This window comes from Typopeltis vanoorti, chromosome 5 (genome assembly GCF_054136105.1).
Source record: "Typopeltis vanoorti isolate ZY-2024b chromosome 5, IOZ_Tvanoo_1.0, whole genome shotgun sequence".
Classification (NCBI taxonomy): Eukaryota; Metazoa; Arthropoda; class Arachnida; order Uropygi; family Thelyphonidae; genus Typopeltis; species Typopeltis vanoorti.
Window position 1 is genome coordinate 16,389,776 of NC_143553.1, and position 21,524 is coordinate 16,411,299.

The window sequence follows — 21,524 nt, forward strand, 5'->3', positions numbered from 1 at the left end:
AACGCTGAATGAACAGTCCAAAGAAAACGTTTTAACGCACTCCGACGACTATATGAAAGAACATACAATAACCAAGATTTAAGAGAGAGCAGAAGACAGAACTACTATAAAGCCAAATACAGCTATCAGTCCAAAATTAGAAACGCGAAAACAGAATCATGGAAAAAATTCTGCACTGTTTCAACCATATCGAATCCTTGGAATTGCATATATAAATTAGCAGCAAACAAGAATAACTCAACACTTATTCTTGTTTGCCATCAACCTTCAAGAAAACAGACAGCACCTACACTAAAAACTTAGCAGAAACTGCAGCTATTATGATCAACAAGTTTATTCCCGATCACGATGAATCAACAGACGAAGAAATCCACAAAACCTGCAGACAAAGAATGAAATTTGATCGAGTTAGTATTAAGATCAATGGATCCAAGTAAAACTACTGGAGTGTACGGAATAACCAGCGATATAATTCCTCAAATTCATAACAACAGTTTACAACGAATGCCTAAAAAGAGGACGATTTCCTTTAAAATGGAAACGTGCTAAAATTATATCCATAATAAAACCAGGAAAAGAAATTAGCAAATGCAGGCCAATCAGTTTCATAAACGTTGTTGGTAAGGTTCTAGATACCTCCTGATAAACCGAACGATGCACTATTGTTGGATTCTAAATGAAGAGAAATGAAAATTGTTACTACTTCTTTCAGAATCCAACATAATCCTCCATGTCAAAGGCAAGACTTGTAAATATTATTTATTGTTTGTCTCTTGCTTATAGCGTGTTATTCATATAATTGCCTTGAAGTTTGTTTATTATTATTTAATAATATAATCTTAAGTAATGTAATAGTAATAAAAAGGCTCTGTATAAAAATATTATTCTTTTAATTTATTTAATTTATTTAATTTATTTATTATAAGAAGCTGTGCATGTATGTTATAGAATTTGTTTATTATGATTGAATGTGATTTATATGAACTGTGGATTATTTCTTTATTTGTATTTCTGAAAGAGAATGTATATATGTAAGTTTAATGTACCCTGTGTGAACTATGATATTTTTTCTTTAACATTACTGAAAGAGAAAATAATTTTATGTAATTCTTCTGATTGAATTTGATTGGCTGTTGTCAAAAAAACGGAGTTAATTTTAGATAGCACGTGCGTAGAGCTTGAGCTGTGGTATTCGAATGGAGAAGGAGTTGATATGCGCTGAACTGGCTAGAACCGGATTTTGGCGGGAAGAATGAAAGTATTTTATTGGAAAACGAAAGTAAACAGGGAAGAAGCGTTCAGGACAGCAAGGAGTCAAGTAAGGGGGTGGCAGTAAGGGAATTTGGAAATAATAACTGCCTCATAATTAAATTAAGTGTGTTGACTAAAAGAGAATTAAAGAATTCTACCTTAAGAATAATTACTGTAAAATTCTGGAACATTGAACTGTGTGAACCATTTTCAATTATTCGGTAGAATATAGAATTGACAGCTGAATGTTGGATGCCTACTGTTTTATGTTTGTTATGAGTATTTGAACTAAGTTGATTTACATTATCTTGTTTTCAAAGTTATACTTAAATGTACGTGTTATATAACTCTGCATTAAATGTTTTGTTTTATTGATTTCAATTTGGTGTTTGCTTGATTCTCTTTCATTGCACCGCTCATAAAGTTTATCGGACCTTGCGGAAGCCTTAAATGGTAATATTAACCTTGGCCTGTAGAAAAGTAAGATTGCAGAAGTTAGTTGATGATTGATTCCACTATATTATATAGACTAATCTGAATATAGGGTGGCGCAGGATAATATAAATTTCTCTATATTTGGATCAGTAATCAACCAACAATTAATTAAGAAAAAAAAACGGATAATTTAAATAAGAATAATGTTCCAACATAATGCCGGATTCAAAGCCAGGATGTTGGACCCAATCAAGAAACCTATTAAGCAGCAATAAATATGCATTTAGACCTCAATCCAGCACAGAAGATTCAATTATGGAGGTAAAAGAGTTCACAGAAGACAGTCGACAGCAAAAAAAAAAAAGACACTACTGATCTCACTCGGCATACAATGAGCTTTCGATGCTGCATGGTGGCCAGCCATAATCTATCAATTAAGAGATTAAAATGTCCAAAAAAATTACTCGATCTTACAAAAAATTATTTTACAGTCAGCAGAGCAACCATGCCATTAAAAACCACAGTTGTAAAGAAAGAAATCAAACGAGGCTGCCCTCAAGGTTCCTGCTGTGGACCAGGCTTCTGGAACATGCAGTACGACTCGCTATTAAGACTTCCTTTCACTACTGAAACAAACGTCATAGCTTTTACCGATGATGCGATGATAATGATTTGGGGACGCGACGGCTTACAACTAGAAGTAACGGCCAATGAAGAACTCTTTAAAATTGCAGAGTGGTCATGCAAGAAGAAAGTTACATTCAATAGCAGCAAGTCTAATGTCTCACGTAAAATTTCAAAAATCAAAATAAAAAAAAATAAAAAAATAAAAACAACCTGTTACAGTCTTCCTAAACGGAGAAGTTCTCGAGGTAGCCAGTGAGCTAAAATACCTAGGGATAATAATAATAGATGACAGATTTACCTTCAACAAGCACATCTTATATGTTGCCGAAAAAATCTTACAAATTATAAACTTTCTAGCAAAGTCGGCAAGGATTAATTGGAATTAGGCCAACGAGCGCTGAAAACAATATATATACCGGAGCTACACTACCATTAATATCTTATGCTGCACCTGCCTGGAAACATTCACTAAAATCAAAGAAAAATCGACGAAAGCTAAATAGAGTTCAATGCCTTATAGCATGCCTATAATTCAAGGATGGAGGACAATATCTTACAAGGCAGGTTGCGTTATTGCAGCTCTAATACCGATCTGCCTGAAAATACAAGAATGTAGTATAAGAATTATATGTATTAATCATGTAGTGTCTGAGGATAGCTCCTGACCAGATAAGTGATATTTTGAGTAAAAATTGATGAACTGGCATAATATTGTTTACTTTTAGTATTTTAACGTGTCTGGGTGATTTGTGTGTGTTTTTCGAGTATTTTAATAGTAAATTGATAGATATGATTATCTGTACACATGATTTCCATAAAGAGGAATACAAAGATGGCGTCCAGGTTGCCATATTTGTCCGAAAAGCTTAACTTAAAAGACTTGATTCAGTGTACCGTTTGCAAAATGTATGCATTGAGGAGAGCGGTTGGAGTCTGGTTAAACAACGATAGCGGAGTGAATGTGTGCAAAAAAGTGTAAAGAATGTGAGGATTTAAAGAGTGTTTCAGGTCGTGTGAGTAATATCGTGGTCGAAAGTGAGAATCTAGATAACAGCGATATTCGAGGTATGAATGATGATATTTGCGAGGTAGTACCTGATAGCTGTGAGAGTTGCGTTGAAAGAGAGAATGAAGTTAAGCATACAGAACGACTGAATGAATCATCAGAGAATAAAAATGATGACACTGATGCAATGAGTGAAATAGCACTATTATGCGGAGCGATACATAGAGTAAATCAGCAGCTGGAGCATTGGTAAAAATCTTTAACAAGCGTACCGACTAATAATCGACAAAAGTATGATAGAAAAAATAAGGATATGAAAGTGAGTGTAAACAAAATGAAAATGCGTGTGTTGTATGGGGATTCCTTACTAAGAGGTGTGTTAGTTGAGAGTTTAACAAAATCGTACCAACCCGGTGCAAACGTAAAGAATGTAAGCGAGTCAATTAGAATGCAAAAACAGCGGGTGAAGGAATTGATAGTGGTAGCGGATCCAAATGATTTGAAAGGAAACAAAACGGCTATGAGTGAGGATGTGAAGGAATTGCTTGAGGTAGCAAAAGAAAAGAGTGAGAGAGTTAGGATGGTGAGTCTGTTTCTGCGGTATGATAGTGAAGAGTATAGAAGGAGGGCCATAATTGCCAATGACTTTATGCGTGAATTATGTTTGATGAGTGGTGTGGAATGAGTTCGATGGGCGAAAGAAGTTATATAAAATGGATGGTTTACATTTGAATGGATTTGGTGTATGGAGACTTGAAAAGGTGTTGTCGAATATAGTGGAAGTGAATGTACAGAACGAGGGAAACTAGAGTTAAGGGGGGGGGGAGAGTAGATATGCAGATTTTAGGGAGACAGTAGAGTGTATGTAATATGCACTATGTAATATGTACTGTAATATACCCAAGCGAGTAGGAAAGACCACGAATTAGAATGGGATAGTTAGTATAAGGCATCAAAATAGGGATGGGACAAATCGGCTTCTGCAATTCATGTATACAAATGCCAGAAGTATTAGGAACAAGAGGGAAGTATTTTTGGCTTTGGTTGGCACTTCCAGACCACAGGTTATTGGCATTAGTGAAACATGGCTGACAGAAGATGACACAGCTAGTGGGATTGAATGTGAGGGGTATGGTATGTTCAGGAGAGAAGGGAGAATAAAATGGGGGAAGGTGTGTTATTGATGATAGCTGATGAGCTACATCCAAGGAGAATAGAAGTGGAACCGCAGGATAGAGATAAGAGTATATTTAAGGCTATCTGGTGTGAGATTGAAACTAGCAGAACAAAATATACAGTTGGGTGCTGCTATATACCAGGTGATGGAATAGATGGTGGAGATAGTATGCATAAGCAAATAGAAGAAATGAGTGGAAGGAGGGTAATTATCATGGGAGATTTCAACTATGATAACATTGATTGGAAGGAGGAGAGGACATATGGGAGGAAGGAATTGGATTTTATGCGGTTATTAAGGGATAACTATCTGTGACAGCATGTAATGGAAAATACTAGGGGTCAGAGAGTGCTTGACCTGGTAATTGCATCTGAGAATTTGGCTGTAACGAATATGACCACGTTGCCACCAGTTGGTGAGAGTGTTCATGGGGTCTTGACTTGGGAGGTGGCTAACGGTATGGAATTTACAATTAAGACAGGGTACACGTGGAATTATCGGGCTGGTAAGTATGACAAGCTTAGGAGATTGATTGGTACAGTGCCATGACATGTACAACTGCAAGGGCTAGAAGTTGACAGTGCATGGGAGGTGGTTAACACTTTCATTGCCAAGCTGAAAATTGGAATTTCGTGTGGTGGCCAATTTTTTTTAATTTTTTATTTAGTTAGCGACGTCCACGCGATAACGCGTGATCGGCCGTTTGGTGAGACCTCGCATCAAGTGATATCGCTTGATTGGCAATGAACATGTTAAAAAGTGTTTGCATGAAGCAATGGCTGACTGTATACCTAGTATCTGAATAATAAATCAAGTAGGAGTTAAATGGAAGAATAACACTTGAGCTGCAAAAAAAAGAAACACTATGGAGGGAATTTAAGGAGAAGGGTGACCGGCAGGCACATGAACAATATAAAGCCCAGGCAAGAAGTGTAACGAGTGTGGTAAGAAAAGCAAAAAAGGATTACGAAAGAACATTGGCCATGCAGGCTAAATGAATCCTAAACAGTTTTTTCGATATGTTGCAAGTAAAAGAAAAAATGTATATGGCAGAATGATTTTGAAGAATGCCGATGGTAGGGTGGTAGATTATACGGGAATTGTAGTGAATGAAGTGGAGGTGAGTAGTCTATTGCAAAACCTCAATGTCAATACATCTGTGGGATTCGATGGTATGCCAGCTCGTGTCGTACGTGAAGCGGCTAAAGAACTGTCAGTACGCTTCACCATTTTGTTTAATCTGAGTCTCAGGTCTGGGTTAGTTCCGAGGGGGTGGAAAGAGGGGGAAAATAGTTTCACTGCATAAAGGAGGTTCCAAGACTACTGTTGTAAATTACCGACCGATTAGCATATCAGGAATCGTTGTCAAGGTCTTGGAGAAACTAGTCAAGAAAATAATACAGGATTGGATAGATTTTCGAAAATGGGATACTGTATGGGTGGGACAACATGGTTTTGTAAAGGGTAGATCAGGCCTCAGTAATTTGCTCACGTTTTATAACACAGTGACGGCTGAACTGGATAAGGGTAATGGGTTTAGAGTGATTCTACTGGACATTGTCAAGGCCTTTGACAGGATATCACATGGAACTCTAATCAGTAATTTGGAGCAGATGGGGATGGATATAGGGTTGGTGAGATGGATAGGAGGGTGGCTGATGGAGAGATACCAGAGAGTGGTTTATTCAGGAGTGGAGTCCAAAAGATGGCTTGTGACTAGTGGTGTGTCGCAGGGTTCTATTCTTGGATCACTACTTTTGAATTTGTTCATTAACGATATAGGAAAGGATCTGAGAGGAAGTGGTTACTTGTTTGCTGATGATGCAAAGTTGGGTAGAGCAATTGTGAGTGCACAGGATGTCAAAATTTTGCAGGATGATTTGGTTAGTTTGGAGGACTGGGCTAGGGAAAATGGATGTCAATTTAATGTGGCAAAGTGTAAGGTTATGCATTTTGAAGTGAAAAGATTAGCAGCAGTATTCACATTGGTGGAACCATATTCCAGGAGACTGATGAGGCTGGGGATTTGGTAGTGTTGGTGGATAGGCAGTTGAAGTTCAGGGGGAACATTGCAAAAGTGACTAAATCAGCTCATCAAATCACTTGGTTACTGAAAAATACTTTAACAAGCAGAGACAAACAAGTTATTGTTCCTCTATATCGACCCCTGATAAGACCCCATCTGGACTACTGTGCCCAGATCTGGGCACCAGGGTTTCTTCTTGATGGCAAGGAGGCTTAGAGGATCCAGAGACGAGTGACCAAGATGGTGGTAGGTCTGTAGAATTAACCTTATGAGAACAGATTGAAGATTTGTTGGTTGCAAAAATTGGTTGATAGGCAGAAAAGGGGTGATGTGATTGAGACATTCAAATTACTGAAGGGTTTCTATAAGATTAATCCAGAAGATATTTTTGAGAATAGGACTGGTGGTGGGAGGACTAGGGGCCATACACATGGAAGCTGGGCAAGAATGTGGTTAACAAGGAGTTAGAGCTAGGTTTTTTACTTGGAGAGTGGTAAATGAGTAGAATAAGCTGCCAGAGTCTGTTGTGGGTGCTATGACCATGAATGAGTTCAAGGCAAGGTATGATATACTGTGTGAATATCGAATAGTTGTTCTTGACATGATGTTAGGGCCTCCCTCGACGAGCCTGTCGACTCCTTAGAGTTGCTCGAAATAATAATAATAATAATAATAATAATAATAATAATAATAATAATAATAATAATATCTAATATACGAAGCACTTCCGGAAGATATAACCAAAATTCTAACATTGATCCAAATTGCTACGAACGTCCGCTTCTCTACAGTAAGTGGATTCACCCAGCAAAGAAAATAAATATTAAGAAGGAAAGCTCTGAAAATGACGAATTCCATGTATACACTGAGGGAAGAAAAACTGCAGAGAATGTCGACTGTTCTTTCGTTGCATATAACAGGTAGTCCATTATACAAGAACGCTGCTCTAGACTGCATCCTCTCTGTTTCAACAACCAAGCAGAACAACTTACTATAGTTCATTCACTAATATATCTCCAGGAAAATTAGAAGTCAACACTTCTCATCAAAAGACAGCAACAATTTACAGTGACAGTAGAAGTACTATAGATTGCATAAAAACCATATAGCGTTAACAGAACAGAAAATAAAGCTGGATTGTAATCTCACTATATTGGGATGGGAAATCAAGTTCTGCTGGGTAAACGCACATACTGGGGGTTACAGGAAACGAGAGAGCAGATCAGTTGGCTAAAGAAGCAGCTAAGCAGCATATATACCAGTCATTAGTGATAAGATCAAGATAAGATAAGGAATCCTGATGTCATTGGCTGATAAGATCAGCGACGTTATTGTGTGTGATGTCATGAGTTTGGAATTTCCCTGGGGAAAGATGTGTTATTGAGGTCATGTCTCGTGTTTTTGTTGTTGTGTTTTCCACAGCGTTGTTGTTTTTGTTGTTGTGTTTCCCACAGTGTTGTTGTTTTTGTTGTTGTGTTTTCCACAGTGAAATTTTTACTTAGTTATTCTGTTTAGAATTTGATATAAAAATCCATAACTTTATAAACCTTAAAGCAATTCTGTTTAATTATTATAAAAAAATCACTACTGAAATTAATGCCAGAAACAGGGAAAAAAGGTGGGAAAAACTGATATCCTGTAATTAATTATTTTAGAAAATTGTCTAATGCTACCTATTGACATTATTTGTGTTATCTGTAAACATTTCGTTCACATACTCAAAAACTAGAACTATTCGAATTTTGTGATTATACAGAGGCAGCAGATCATTTAACCCAAAAACGTAACTTAAACTCTTAAAAAGGTTTGGTATAGAAAAACGGATTGTACTCTGCAGATAACATAAATACAAATTTTGGCTTTCCCCACAAAAAGTAAGATAAAAACACATGAACATCATATTCACCAGCATGTGAAAACATGCCCGTGAGTCATCTGCACTAAAGTTTCATTTTTGAAGGAACAGTCAGGGTAGGGTAATCAGTACTATAAGGAAAAAGAATCGAGTCGAGTGACTCTTCACTTAAGGCAATAGTTCAACCACTGCAGCTATTGCATTGTGGTGTGGTGTGGTGTTTTGTGTTCGGTAAAGTAAAAATAATGGGTGAGCAACAAAAGTCTTTGAAATTTTTTTTGTGCAAAGTTCAAATTATTTGGAATTTTGTAACAGAAAGTTAACATAAAATATAAGATCAGAGCTAATAATCACTGAAATAATAATAAATACCTATTTTTTGTGGTGCCAAATGAAGTAATTTAAGAAGAATGAAGGAAAACAAATATGAAAAATCTACAGTGGGTGAAAAATACGAAGTTTCAGTTATCATTGGTATTATTGATGTTCAATTTCTTTTGAATAAGAGTTCAACGTTATTTTTAAAGACATTTGTATTTCTGATCGAATTATTGTAAGATATGACTTGACAAAATCACCATGTAGTTGGAAAGAATTACCTGAAAGAGTTAAAAAACAGAATTCTTGGTTAATAAAATATAACCATCAGCTGACCTGGGAAATTGGTTCACTATATGTGGACAAACTAAGAGATTGGATCATAGAATCAACATGCAAATATCAAATATTGCTCGCCAAAGGAAGAGAAAAATCAAAAACATTAACGAGTTAATAGAGAGACCTGTTTTTGATATAAATGAAATTGGATGCCAAAAACGTGAAAACATAACATGCATTTCTTATTCATGTTACTGAAAACATAACGAAAGATTCTGTGCTAATATCAATGCTCAAATATATATGTATTGGTTTAAAAAAATAAAAATGTAACCCTGAATTTTACTACAGTAACAAATTCCCATGATCACAAATAAATAAACTTTCAGATGAGTGTCACATTGTTGAAAACCACGTGATGGCAATTCCGCAACCATGGGTATTATTCATCCCTTTGAACAACAGTGCAAATTTAACAATAAGAAGATTAAGGAATAAAAAAATAGAGTTTAATTTTCACTTTATTTATTTTCTGTATGTTAGATTCAGTAAATACTATTTGTAAATAATATTTCATTCATATAAAATGTGTAAATTTCAATGAACAACTTGGTGTCATTGATGTGTTATGCAAATTTAAGTAAGACCATGTATGTGTATATATATATATATATATATATATATATATCTATATATATATATATTTTTTTTTTTTTTTTTATTGAATTCACACAATTTATTTATTTTGATCAGTTATTCTGGTTAGAATATGTAGCTAAACTGAATTTTAAAATAAAATAGAGAAAAACAACCAATCGTTTGAAAAATAAATTACGAGTGCAAATACCATGTCTTAGTACAAACTGTCGCACTACATTGTGAAATTAATGGAATAGGATACCGGTGAATTTACTTCCAACTGGAGTTTTTCTCATTTCCTTTCACTCAATACTTACTAAAGCAGACTGCAAATGATGTAAATGAACAAACGGACAGAAACCTGAAGGAACAAAAGTATATAAAGTTTTAGATGTTTGGAACTTTGTAACATAGAAATAAACAAAGTATACTACTGAGTTAATATTCATTTGAAATCCTTTCCTTTCCTTTCTGTGTGATGGTACAGTACCCCCCCCTTTCTTTTTGTGGGAGTGTACAGCACCATCTGAGTCCCCCCAAATTTTATCTGGGCTCTGGAACCGGCATAGGCTGACGAATCAGGGCTATGGCTGGTCAGTATTCTTGGCTGTAATCTGTATGTTCAGAAGACCAGTTTGCCTGCTTGTAGGATGAAAACCCCAGATAAACTGCCAGAAAAAACCCTGCTGTCCACGCCCAAGACCGGTTAACTTGGCTATGGCTGAGGAAAATCCTTAAGTTCCTCACATCTTCGAAAGGAATCGAACCTATGACACTCCTTCCCCAGGTATGGAGAAGGAGTGTCCTAGGAGTTGCGAAGCGCAAAGCCACTAGGCTAACCACGCGGACTTCATTTGAAATAATAAGAAATAACTATTTATTTGTGGTGGCAAAAGAATTTTCTAATAAGAAATCGCTAATGGAGAGATCCTAACTCAAACACAGGATGTCACACATAGGCATGACAAAATTGCATTTTCACTACCGGAAATGGAAATGAGACATCTTAAAGATAACATATATGAAAAACCTACAGTGGGGGGAAAATAAATTCACATGCATTTTATTTATTTATTTTACTCAGTTATTCTGGTTAGAATATGTAGTTACACTGAATTTTAAAAGTAAAATAGAGAAAACAACCGATCAATTTGAAAAAATATATATATATAGAACCATATCAAAACTATGCATCAAGAGATGCGAATTTTCGGGTCACAGGAGGATATTATTCAAGAAAAGACACGTTGAGTTTTACGCTCACCACCGTGGGAAAAAACATAGCTTGACCCACAGTGCAAATGACAGAAATGAACGAACAGACAGAAACCTAAAGGAAAAAGAGTAAATAAAGATTTAAATGTTTGGAGCTTTGTAATATTTGGGATTTTGTAACAAAGAAATTAACAAAATATACTAACTGAGCTAATATTCATTTGAAATAATAAGAAATAACTATTTATTTGTGGTGGAAAAAGATTTTTCTAATAACAAAACGGTATTGGAGATATCTAAATGCAAACACAATATGTCACACATAGGCATGGCAAAATTGCATTTCCAATTTAACTGTATGATGTCACTTTGGACAGAAACCATGGGAAAAACATAGCATGACCCCCAGTGCGAATGAAATTAACGAAGAGTTCCAAACAGAAAGAAATCTAAAGGAACAAGAGTCACTAGATTTTCAGGTTATTTACAGTCATTTCGTTCTTTCAACCCTTGTGTTTTGTGTATGTGTTGTGCTGTGAATATATGGTTATAATTCAACTATTTTGGAATATCTATGTGCATTCAGAAGAGCCATTCTAGAGAGAATGTAAGTTAATCTAAATTATCATTAGGATTTTTCTAGACTACATACAAAATTTCTTGTAATCCATTGAAATTTCCGTTTATTTGTTTTTTTAAAATGTCATTTGGTTTTTCATTCAAAAAAGAACTCATTTTGATCTCTAAAGGCTGATGCCATCTCTTGACTCTAAACTAAAAATTGCAATAGCCAAACATTTTGTAATAAAGATAACAATAATTAGAAAAAGTAATGAAATTTAAATATTAAAATTTTGATAGACTATAATTAATTATTCAGAAAATGTCTAAATGCTGCTGCCATCTCTTGACTCTAAACTAAGAATTCCCATACTCATCTATTGACAAGAAAAACATTGTGTGTGTGTGTGTGTGTGTGTGTGTGTGTGTGTGTGTGTGTGTTTGAGGGGGTACAGCAATGATAGCTTATTAATTAATTATTCAGAAAATGAGTAAATGTTTCCCCCATGTCTTGATTCTAAACTAAAAATTCCCACAATAACAGGAATGTAATACCATAAACCTATATTGGAAAATTCGTACTGCCAACTATAGACAACCAAAGACAAAACGTGACTTCAATGACAGATGGGGGGCCCAGCAAAATTCCAAACACACCATACTCTCTCTTAACTCTAACCATCACCCAAAACACCATACACGAACAAAAACACACTGTGTGATGTCACTGACACATATGTTCCCCAGAAAAATTCCAAACTCATAAAAATTCTTTTCTCTAACCTACACCCACAATTCTATATGCAAACCAAACACACCACTTCATGTCCCTGATTAATGTGTTCCCCAGAAAATTCCAAACTCATAATATCAGGATTCCTTATCTCTAACCATCTCCCAGAAGGCCATACGCGAACAAAATGATGTCACTGGGACATATGTTCCCCAGAAAATTCCAAACTCATGACGTCACGAATCCTTATCTCTAAACATCACCCACAATTCCCTATGCGAACAAAAACACAAGAAGTGACCTCAATGACACATCTTCCCCCATGAAAATTCCAAATATTCCAAACTCATGACACCATGCACTGCATCACACACAATAACATCGCTGATCTTATCAGCCAATGACGTCACGATTCCTTATCTTATCTTGATCTTGTGACCGGTATACTACTCGGCTAGAAACGAACGGATAGAAACAAGTTACCAAAAGTACTCAAAATCTGCTATAAAAACACTTGCTGAAGAAAGAAACCTAGACTTGTGGGAAGAAGAAGAATGGAAAACATCAAAAAACGGATCATCAACAAAAGAATTCTTTCCTAGCATCAGAAACAAACTCTGGCTGATAAAACATGCCATTTCTTTAGATTTAACCATGCTACTAAAGGGACATGGAAAACTAAGACACTACTTACACAGATTCCATATCTGGGAATCACCATTATGTTTTTGTAGTTCACAACGTCAACAGACTGTTGACCACATACTTTACAACTGTCAGCTACTGGATTCCCTTCGGGTGCCCCTATTGCAACACATCATCACTTCTGCTGGAGACAAGTGGCCAGTGCCAAAACAGAGACTTATCGAAAAGCATGACCCAGAACTAATTAAATTTGCCAATAATATCAACTACCAGTCGTTGTACAGTAACATAAATTACTGATATTGTATGAATTTTATAGTGTAAATATATGTATATATAAAAATATAAATATAAATATGGATGTAAAAGTCGGAATATGTACATCTAGATGTAAAAATATAAATGTAAGTATGAATATTAATCCAAAACTGGAAATGTAAATATGAATATTGATGCAAAATTAGAAATGTAAATGTTAATCGGCACTTGGAAGCAACATGTTATTATACTCTGAATGAAAGGAAAAGTCAAAACCTTTACCTTCATTCAGATTTAACACGGTTTATCAATTCCGGAGACAGTATTAATATATCAAGAGAAAAATAACCAATTGTAGTTTATCAGTTACGTCAATATTTAAGAAAGGTTTACCTAATGCATCATATTGAAAATAATTAAGTGTCTTGTGAAGTTTGAACTATGTGTAATCTATGTAAGTGCTAGTACAATGTTGAAGGCAAAGGACAATCCGATTGTACAGCAATGGCCTGAAGTCATACACGTGCACCTAATAGAACGCGCACGCGGATGTGTGCGCGTTCTATTAGGTGCACGTGTATGACTAGCGCCAATCTCTCCCCTAGCGAGCTCTTCGGAGCTCGCTAGGGGAGAGATTGGCGCTAGGTGCTGAAAGGAGTGACGCGTCGTGAGAAAAGGGAGAAATCAGGATGACATAGACAAGAAACATAGGGCGCGCGTTTTAAAAGGTGCTGCGGTTCCAGCTCTGCAGTGCCTTTTTTCTCGTTCCCTGTACTGGAGTGGTCATTCAGCATAGAAGTCCATCGTGAAGTCATCGCAGCAAGCGGCAGTGTCCATGGGCAGTTCTAGCCTATGGAATAACTTGACACGGTAGTTCCAGATCATGCCGATGATCGAAGACCCATGCCCAGCCGATTGATGAGCGAGCGGGGAGCCAGAATTGCTTCCCCCGTCAGCGATGTGTCATGTCCGAATTCAACTGATCTGTAGAAAAGCAAAGGTAAACCTGGAAAGTAATCTGGAAATTGAAGGTGCTGTAGGGATACACATGAAGGCCTAGTGCGTCCCCAACTACGGGTAATGTAGACTCTTATTCGTTATGTAAAATTGTGTAGAGGACAGTAATTAGGTACAGGTAAAATCTTCAACTCAGGACTGAGCCCTCATTGAAAGAACTTTAGGAGTTATGCTGATGAAACTTAGGAACTCTATACTTTAATTGGAATAATAGTGTGAAGATATTTGCGAATGTATGTGAATTATAGAAAGGATAGTCTTTAATGGTGTCATATATAGATGAGAGTTAGATCTTTGTTAGAATTAATGGTATGAAATTGTGATCTAATATGTTAAAGGAGATTTAGCAATCATAAGTGAAACTATTCACTTCCCAATATTACCAAGATTAATTTTATGTCAGTAAAAATTTCTTATAACATGTATTATGTCTATTCAGTGAATTTTAAATGTAAATTTCTTTTGAAACGAATATGAAGACTTGCCTGATATTTATTTTACTGAACCGTTCATAAACGTTCGAACCAAGGCGGGAGGTAAGAATAACAAACATAAAATAGGGAGCTACGACTGCGAGATATATCCTAACAGACGAGACAGTGTGCTTATTTAGACTTTGGTTCCATGAATAAATATTCATCAAGTACATTTTAGAGCAGCGCAGTATAAATATAAATTTTCCCTAAAATTAAAAAGGAACCAGTACCAGAATTGAAACAAAGGAATTGGCGCCAATTAACGACATTTCCTTTGTCTTCATAGCCCACGTGCACATCTTGTAAAATTGCTTATCGGCCTAGATTGAGAGTTAAGACATGACTCACTGATGTTAGATTAAGAAGTTACTAAAGGGGTCAAGTCAGAACAGAAGATATATATATGAATACAAATATTAAATTAAAATTGGAACCCAAGTTTAACAATGTAATATAAGCATTGTATGCAATGGAGCATGTAGGAATAATTACCTCCTGTTGGGAGGAAAACGCAACACACACACACACACACACACACACACACACACACACACACACACACACACACACACACACACACACACACAATAGCTCTAATGATTTACCCACTTTCTGCCTTACCTTCTCGCTTCATTTCAGTGACATTAGTTCCCTTGCTGGGTGTTTTAAGGAGTTGAGGATAGCTTACTTCTCTATAAATCAATGTAGTTTAATACTAATATCTGCCATAAACCTGAACTAAGGTTAGAGTAGAAGCCAGAAGGCACTCTTAAAAAAAATGCTCAATCAGCCATAGATTTTAGATTACCTAAAATTAAGGCTGTCATTTACTTTTAATCATCAATAAACCAATACCGCTCTAACGAGCTATAAGAGACGAGAGGAGCTTCTTGTATAAAAGGAAGCGTTTCTTGCAATCGGAAAGAAATCAAAAACATTTATAAAGAATCTGACAGGAATAAAGTGATAAACATGGAATTAGATTAATGAAATCTTAAAACAGAAGTGCTTTAAATATAATAGCTTAAGATGGAAATCTGTTCTCAATAAGTATAGCCTCATCATCATAATCAAAATTCAAAGTACCATCAGGAAGTGTACAGGGCATTATGATTGTACTACTTGAGCTTTGACCCTCAAATTGAACATAAGAACATGAAAGAACTGCTACGTACATATAGCAGCCTTTTCATGCAAACCGAGGCTGCAGAATGTAGTATACAATATGGTCTTTTTGAACGGTCTGGCAGTTTTTGTTATTATTTGTTATTCTGTTAAAAGAAAAAATTATATTACATTTATTTAATTACCGTTTCAATGTCCAAAATATGCCGATGTCTATTGTTAATGTTTTATTTTCATTCCAATTTCAACAATTATCAAATATTTACTACATCAAATTTGAAACCCATAAAAATCTACTTAAACTTCGTAACAAGCAATATATTATCAAATTTCTTCGATTAGAAACGCTTTCAAGATGTAATTCAATCATTCCATACTTTTTCATTGAATGGGTCTGCTCCAGTGCAATATAACTGAAAGCTTATTGTAACTTTTAAAATGGCAAAAAATGTTATTTATATCTTTTCTTTCTGCACTTACTTAGGTATAATTTTATTTCTTTGTTTTATAAGTGTTCTACTAATCTCATTATAAATAGTTTACATTTACATTACAAGAAGAGCAAACCTTTGATTCACCAGAAGAAATCGGTCCATCATCTAGCTGAAGAGATCCCCTCCTTTGAATTCGGGTCACTCTAACCACGTGCCATTGATTGAGAATAACTGACAAGGAACTCCTAAATAAAATAATTAAAATCCGAACTTCGTATGAAATTGATTTAACACAAGAGATTATTGAAAAACGTGAAATGCTAAACACACACACGCACGCGCAGACAAACGAATCATTAGTAAAAAAATTTGCACCTTGCCGTTCATTATTCGAATTAGTTTCCATATCCTTATCTTCTACATGAATCCGAATAATAAATTAAGAGATCTAAACTAGCTTTCAGGAAGCTGAGGTCTTGCGTAGCATAAGTCTTGCGTTTCATAGAACCTTATAAAAACAGGTTGAAGATTTGTGGGTTGCTGAAATTGGTTGATAGGCGGAAAAGGGGAGATATGATTGAGACATTGAAATTGCTGAAGGGTTTCTATAGGATTAATTCAGAGGATATTTTTGAGAACAGGACTGGTGGTGGGAGGACTAGGGGATATCCATGGAAGCTGGGCAAGATTGTGGTCAGTAAGGGTGTTAGAGCTGGGGTTTTTTACTTTTAGAGTGGAGAATGAGTGGAATAAGCTGCCAGAGTCTGTAGCGGATGCCATGACTGTAAATGAGTTCAAGGCAAAGTATGATAGATACTGTGCGAATGTCGAATAGTTGTGATGGACATGATGTTTAGGGCCTCCCTCGATGAGTATAAGGGCTCCTTGGAGTCGCTCGTAATAATAATAATAATAATAACAAACGAAAGATAAAACATTTTCCGCCATTAAGTGGGCTTTGAAGAAATGCAGTAATAAAGCATCTTCTCAATTAAAGCGGCAACATGAGAGTTGTCAGATATGCTATGAAAACCGTTTTCGATTTGATGTATAAACTTTAATATATCACTTCTTGCCTAACTATCCTAAATACCTACTAAATCTGTAATAGCACTACACAATCTGAAATCTCACAACTAATCGCAGATGTGATTCGAGACGGGCGCTGCTAATGCATTTCTTTGATGATGTGCGTTTTAAATGATGATGCTGACGTCAAGTTTTGGCATGCAATTGTATTGTTAATACTTCAGGAGAAAAGAAAATCTTATCAATTTCAATGTAAACAAATACGCCATGGTCTTGTTTCTTCTTCTTCTTCTCGACACCGCAAGGTAAAAGAGGGTATAAAAAAGAAGAAGAAGGGTGTAGTTTCTAGCAATATATATATATATATATATTATGTAGAAAGTATTTTACCTTGGGTATAGTAAATGTTAAAAATACCAAGCAATTTTAAACCTGGTTTTACTCCATTTCCCAAGTAAGCAAACAGACAAACAAGTCAAGTTTGCGCCTGCAAGTGATGCAGGTCTAGCTGATCCTACAGGTAGTGCAAGACCAAGGCAACTCGTGGTAAAGGTGGCATAAGCTCTGATCACTAATCTTAATATTTACCCTTAATGCCAAAACACATCTCCAAGAAGGGGATGCAGGATGTTTTGTGGCCTCTTGCCTTTAATACAAAACATCATGCATCCCCTTCTTGGAGATGTGTTTTGGCATTAAGGGTAAATATTAAGATTAGTGATCAGAGCTTATGCCACCTTTACTACGAGTTGCCTTGGTCTTACACTACCTGTAGGATCAGCTAGACTTGCATCACTTGCAGGCGCAAACTTGACTTGTTTGTCTGTTTGCTTACTTGGAAAATTGAGTAAAACCAGGTTTAAAATTGCTTGGTATTTTTAACACACACACACACACACATATATATATATATACACACATCTTAGCCATTCGCTGCCTATTATAATACCTAGAAAGAAATAGATAAGACTGAATCTCACTTTTCAGTTTACCTCTACCTAATATCAAATCAATAACACAAATGCGCATTAAGCGCTGGCACCAGAGTTTTTGGTTTTTCTTCTTCTTTCTGTTATAGTCACCACTTCACTTCCGAACAGCAGTTAACTAGTGTGTACAATGTTTTAAAAGCCTCCTCTAACATGCATTGCAGAAAGAAGCCTCTCGGTTCTTGATTCTGTTCAAAATCAAGAATTTACGGAGTTGGGGATGAATAAAGCTTTCACATTCCCACTGGCAAGGTTCAGGTTTGGATTTCATTATGGCAATGATGTTTGAAAATATTTTTCCAAATAATGAGAAAGGAAAGCTCTGAAACTATTTTTGGATTGTTAAAAATGTATAAGTTTAGATGATTTTCATCGCAGGGTGTAACACCACAATCACTGTCACTTCCTGGATTATTCCTCGATCATGTTTGGTTCTCAGTCAAGGATCTCGGTTAATCCAATGATTGGTGCACCTAAGGTACAACGTAACATATAAGCTACAAACGCCACGAATAAACCGATTTTCTTATTATTCACTTACCTTAATATAATCGTTGGTTAGTGGTAGGTATGTAAATCACACACACAGTGTAAAAAGGATTTTTTTTTTTTTTTTCAAAAACACAAGGTATTTTAAAGCGAGTGAAAATTAACATTAGAAAAAATGTATCTTAAATGAATAATTGCAAAAAAAGTTTCTTACGTTATATTGGCAAGTCCACTTCCTAGATCGAATCTAAACTCCACATAGCCGTTAGCTAGATTTATGGATAGGAAATCTCCTCGACCCGTGGGAACTTGACCATTGTAGAGGATCATGCCATCTAGAGACCTTGTCAGGAACCACACCTCAATAGTAAACGTTTGACCCACATTTGCTAATGTTGGAAGCTCAATGAACGTTTCTCCATCAAAGTCTGGAATGTAAACTTCATCGACAGCGACGGGCATCGTTGGTCCTGAAAATAAACCGCGATTATGGAAGGGGTAGTAACACTTGCAGAGAGAGAGAGAATTCTGGCGGTTAGGTTGTTCTGAATTAAGGGGCGCCTCTGAAACGAGTGCATTATGTCTCTTCATGCTGTGCTTTCCATAGTGGATTTTCCCGTTTTAAAATGAAAAACTGGAGTTTGGCAGAGGAAGATGCTGTTATCCTCGTATGAGATCGGTTAACTCACCTTCAGTTGTAAAGCCCTTATAAAGCTTTTTCGCGATGTAGACGGAGAACTTTAGGAAAAGAAACTTTCGTCTCTACCTACTGTACTCCATATCGACGTAACACAACAAGTATTTTACGTCTGACCTTCAGAGGAAAGTTACATCTTGATATTACAGAAGAAGGAGGAGTACATATATGTATTTGCAAACATATACAGAAATGTAGGAAGTTTCCATACTCCAAACCTTTTACTGTCAAATCAACAGTAATGTATGCCTACAAATAAACGTGCGCCAATATCATATTTGTATCTGTTGCATTTCTTACGAAAATGAACTCATGTTGAGAATTCTCCAATAAAAATACAAGGTGCTTTACTAAAAGCACAAAATTCCTAAGTTCTTTTAGAATGACAAGTCACAGAAGCTAATCATTATAAGATAAGATCTAATAACAACAGAGTAAAGTATGAAATTCGTTTAATTTTCAGGAAGCTCCAGTGAAGATTTAATTAGCCAACAAGAGAACATTCCAGTTTCCTCTCCTCTTCTCAATATATCTGGCTCTCAAAAAATTGAAAAAGAAAGAAATGTGATGAGAATACGCCTCTGTTTAAACGTGTATAAGTAATACAACTAATTTTCTCATAATGCATACATATGTTATTGCTGTAAATAAAAGCAACTGACATAAAGGAATATTTTAAGACAAATTATGATGGAAATTTAATAACTAATTGTGCTTACTGTGTTCGCAAAATTTGCCACTATGACCCCTCAGGCATGTGCACGAGAAACTATCAGGAGGGAGCGAAGTACAAGTTGCGCCATGTGCACAGGGATGACTGGCACAAGGATCCAGCGATGTTTGGCATATATTTCCTGAAAATCAACAACAGTTCAGTTTGCGAATAAGATAATAACCATCATTTATGGCAATTAATATTTTAATTAATCCAAATTAGTTATTTAATTGTCCGCGCGGTTAGCCTAGTGGCTGTGCGCTTCGCGACCATATGCCCGGGGAAGGAGTGTCCTAGGTTCGGTTCCCGTCGACGACGTGAAGAGCTTAAGGATCTTCCTCAGCCATAGCCAAGTTAGCCGGTCTTGGGAGTGGACAGCACGGTTTTTCCCCAGTTTATCTGGGGTTTTTCAGCAGGCAAACCGGCCCCGTGAACACACATGGATATAGTCATGAATATCGGCCTTAAGGAATGTAGTAGAGGAGTGGCGATCCGGCTGCATTAATACGCCAGTAACCCTTCATTAGGAGGGGACTCAACCCGTTCTAGACGGATGGAAAGGATAGAATTTAGGATAGGAGTTATTTAATTAGGAAAAGCACAATGTGATGTTGTCAGCATTTACTGAAAAGTCCAATATATTCCAAAATTCCAATGTGTGCTCTGCACACAGAGTTTCCGGTGCGTACGTGGAATCAGTTTTTGTGACTGTGTTACAGAGAGGGTGGGGACTTTTTTGCACACAAACAGTGATTACCGTTCGCTCACTGCTGCGTGCAAAGGCCATCCATACTAATCCCCATTATTTAATTTCCTCAGACCGAACGGCATTCAGGTTGTTCATCCTGAACACTGCATATTCTGTTCCTCAAATGATTTAACACAAATGCTTTCACACAGCAAAATTAACAAAAGAAAACTTGCATGAAATTTGTTTTGGTGAATCAAGTTCTATAACTGAACACTTACCTTCATTAGGCAAATCTCTATTTTTCAGTTTCTCGCTATGAAGTTAAGATTAAAAATAATGGTGGAACTATCGGTTTTATTGTTTAATAAAATGAATATCTAAATACATACAAAGTATGCTAGACACTTTATATATATATATTCTTTCGGCAAACTTGGTTTGCATAGTTTAGTGAGTAGCGGACACGGATATGTTTTCCACAGTATATATTTGGGTTGAACGTAGTCATCATATTAATATTCAATTAAGGTCCTATTATTATATCAGTTAACTGAGAGTTTTTCTTTTCATTAGTAATTTAAATCAATATATATCTATGTTGCACCGTTGTAGTTACACAGCAAAAGAGTTCTGTATACAAGGAAAACTATTATTCTTCCTATCGAATTTCTTAATATAATTGAAGAAATCTGCTCTATTGAAATAATCTGCTGTAATTAAGATTCTAATGAACTTAATTTTGATAATGACAGAGAATTAGCATTTCAACTCAACACTTGTTATTCTGAGAATAACAACTGTTATTCTCAAGCTGAGCAGTTTATTTTCTGGTGAGTT

General features: G+C 36.0%; 1 protein-coding gene across 2 annotated transcripts in view; it reads right to left on the bottom strand.

Annotated features, from left to right (window-relative positions):
- Nucleotides 1-21,524, bottom strand: part of LOC150106249 (agrin-like) — a 199,639-nt gene that overhangs the window by 43,139 nt on the left and 134,976 nt on the right. For both annotated transcript variants that reach the window (XM_090392268.1, XM_090392266.1), the window contains 3 exons: nt 20,001-20,135; nt 18,799-19,054; nt 16,211-16,322 (listed from right to left, as the gene is read on the bottom strand). In XM_090392268.1, the coding sequence (XP_090248394.1) occupies nt 16,211-16,322; nt 18,799-19,054; nt 20,001-20,135 (503 nt within the window). The remainder of the gene's footprint in view (nt 1-16,210; nt 16,323-18,798; nt 19,055-20,000; nt 20,136-21,524) is intronic.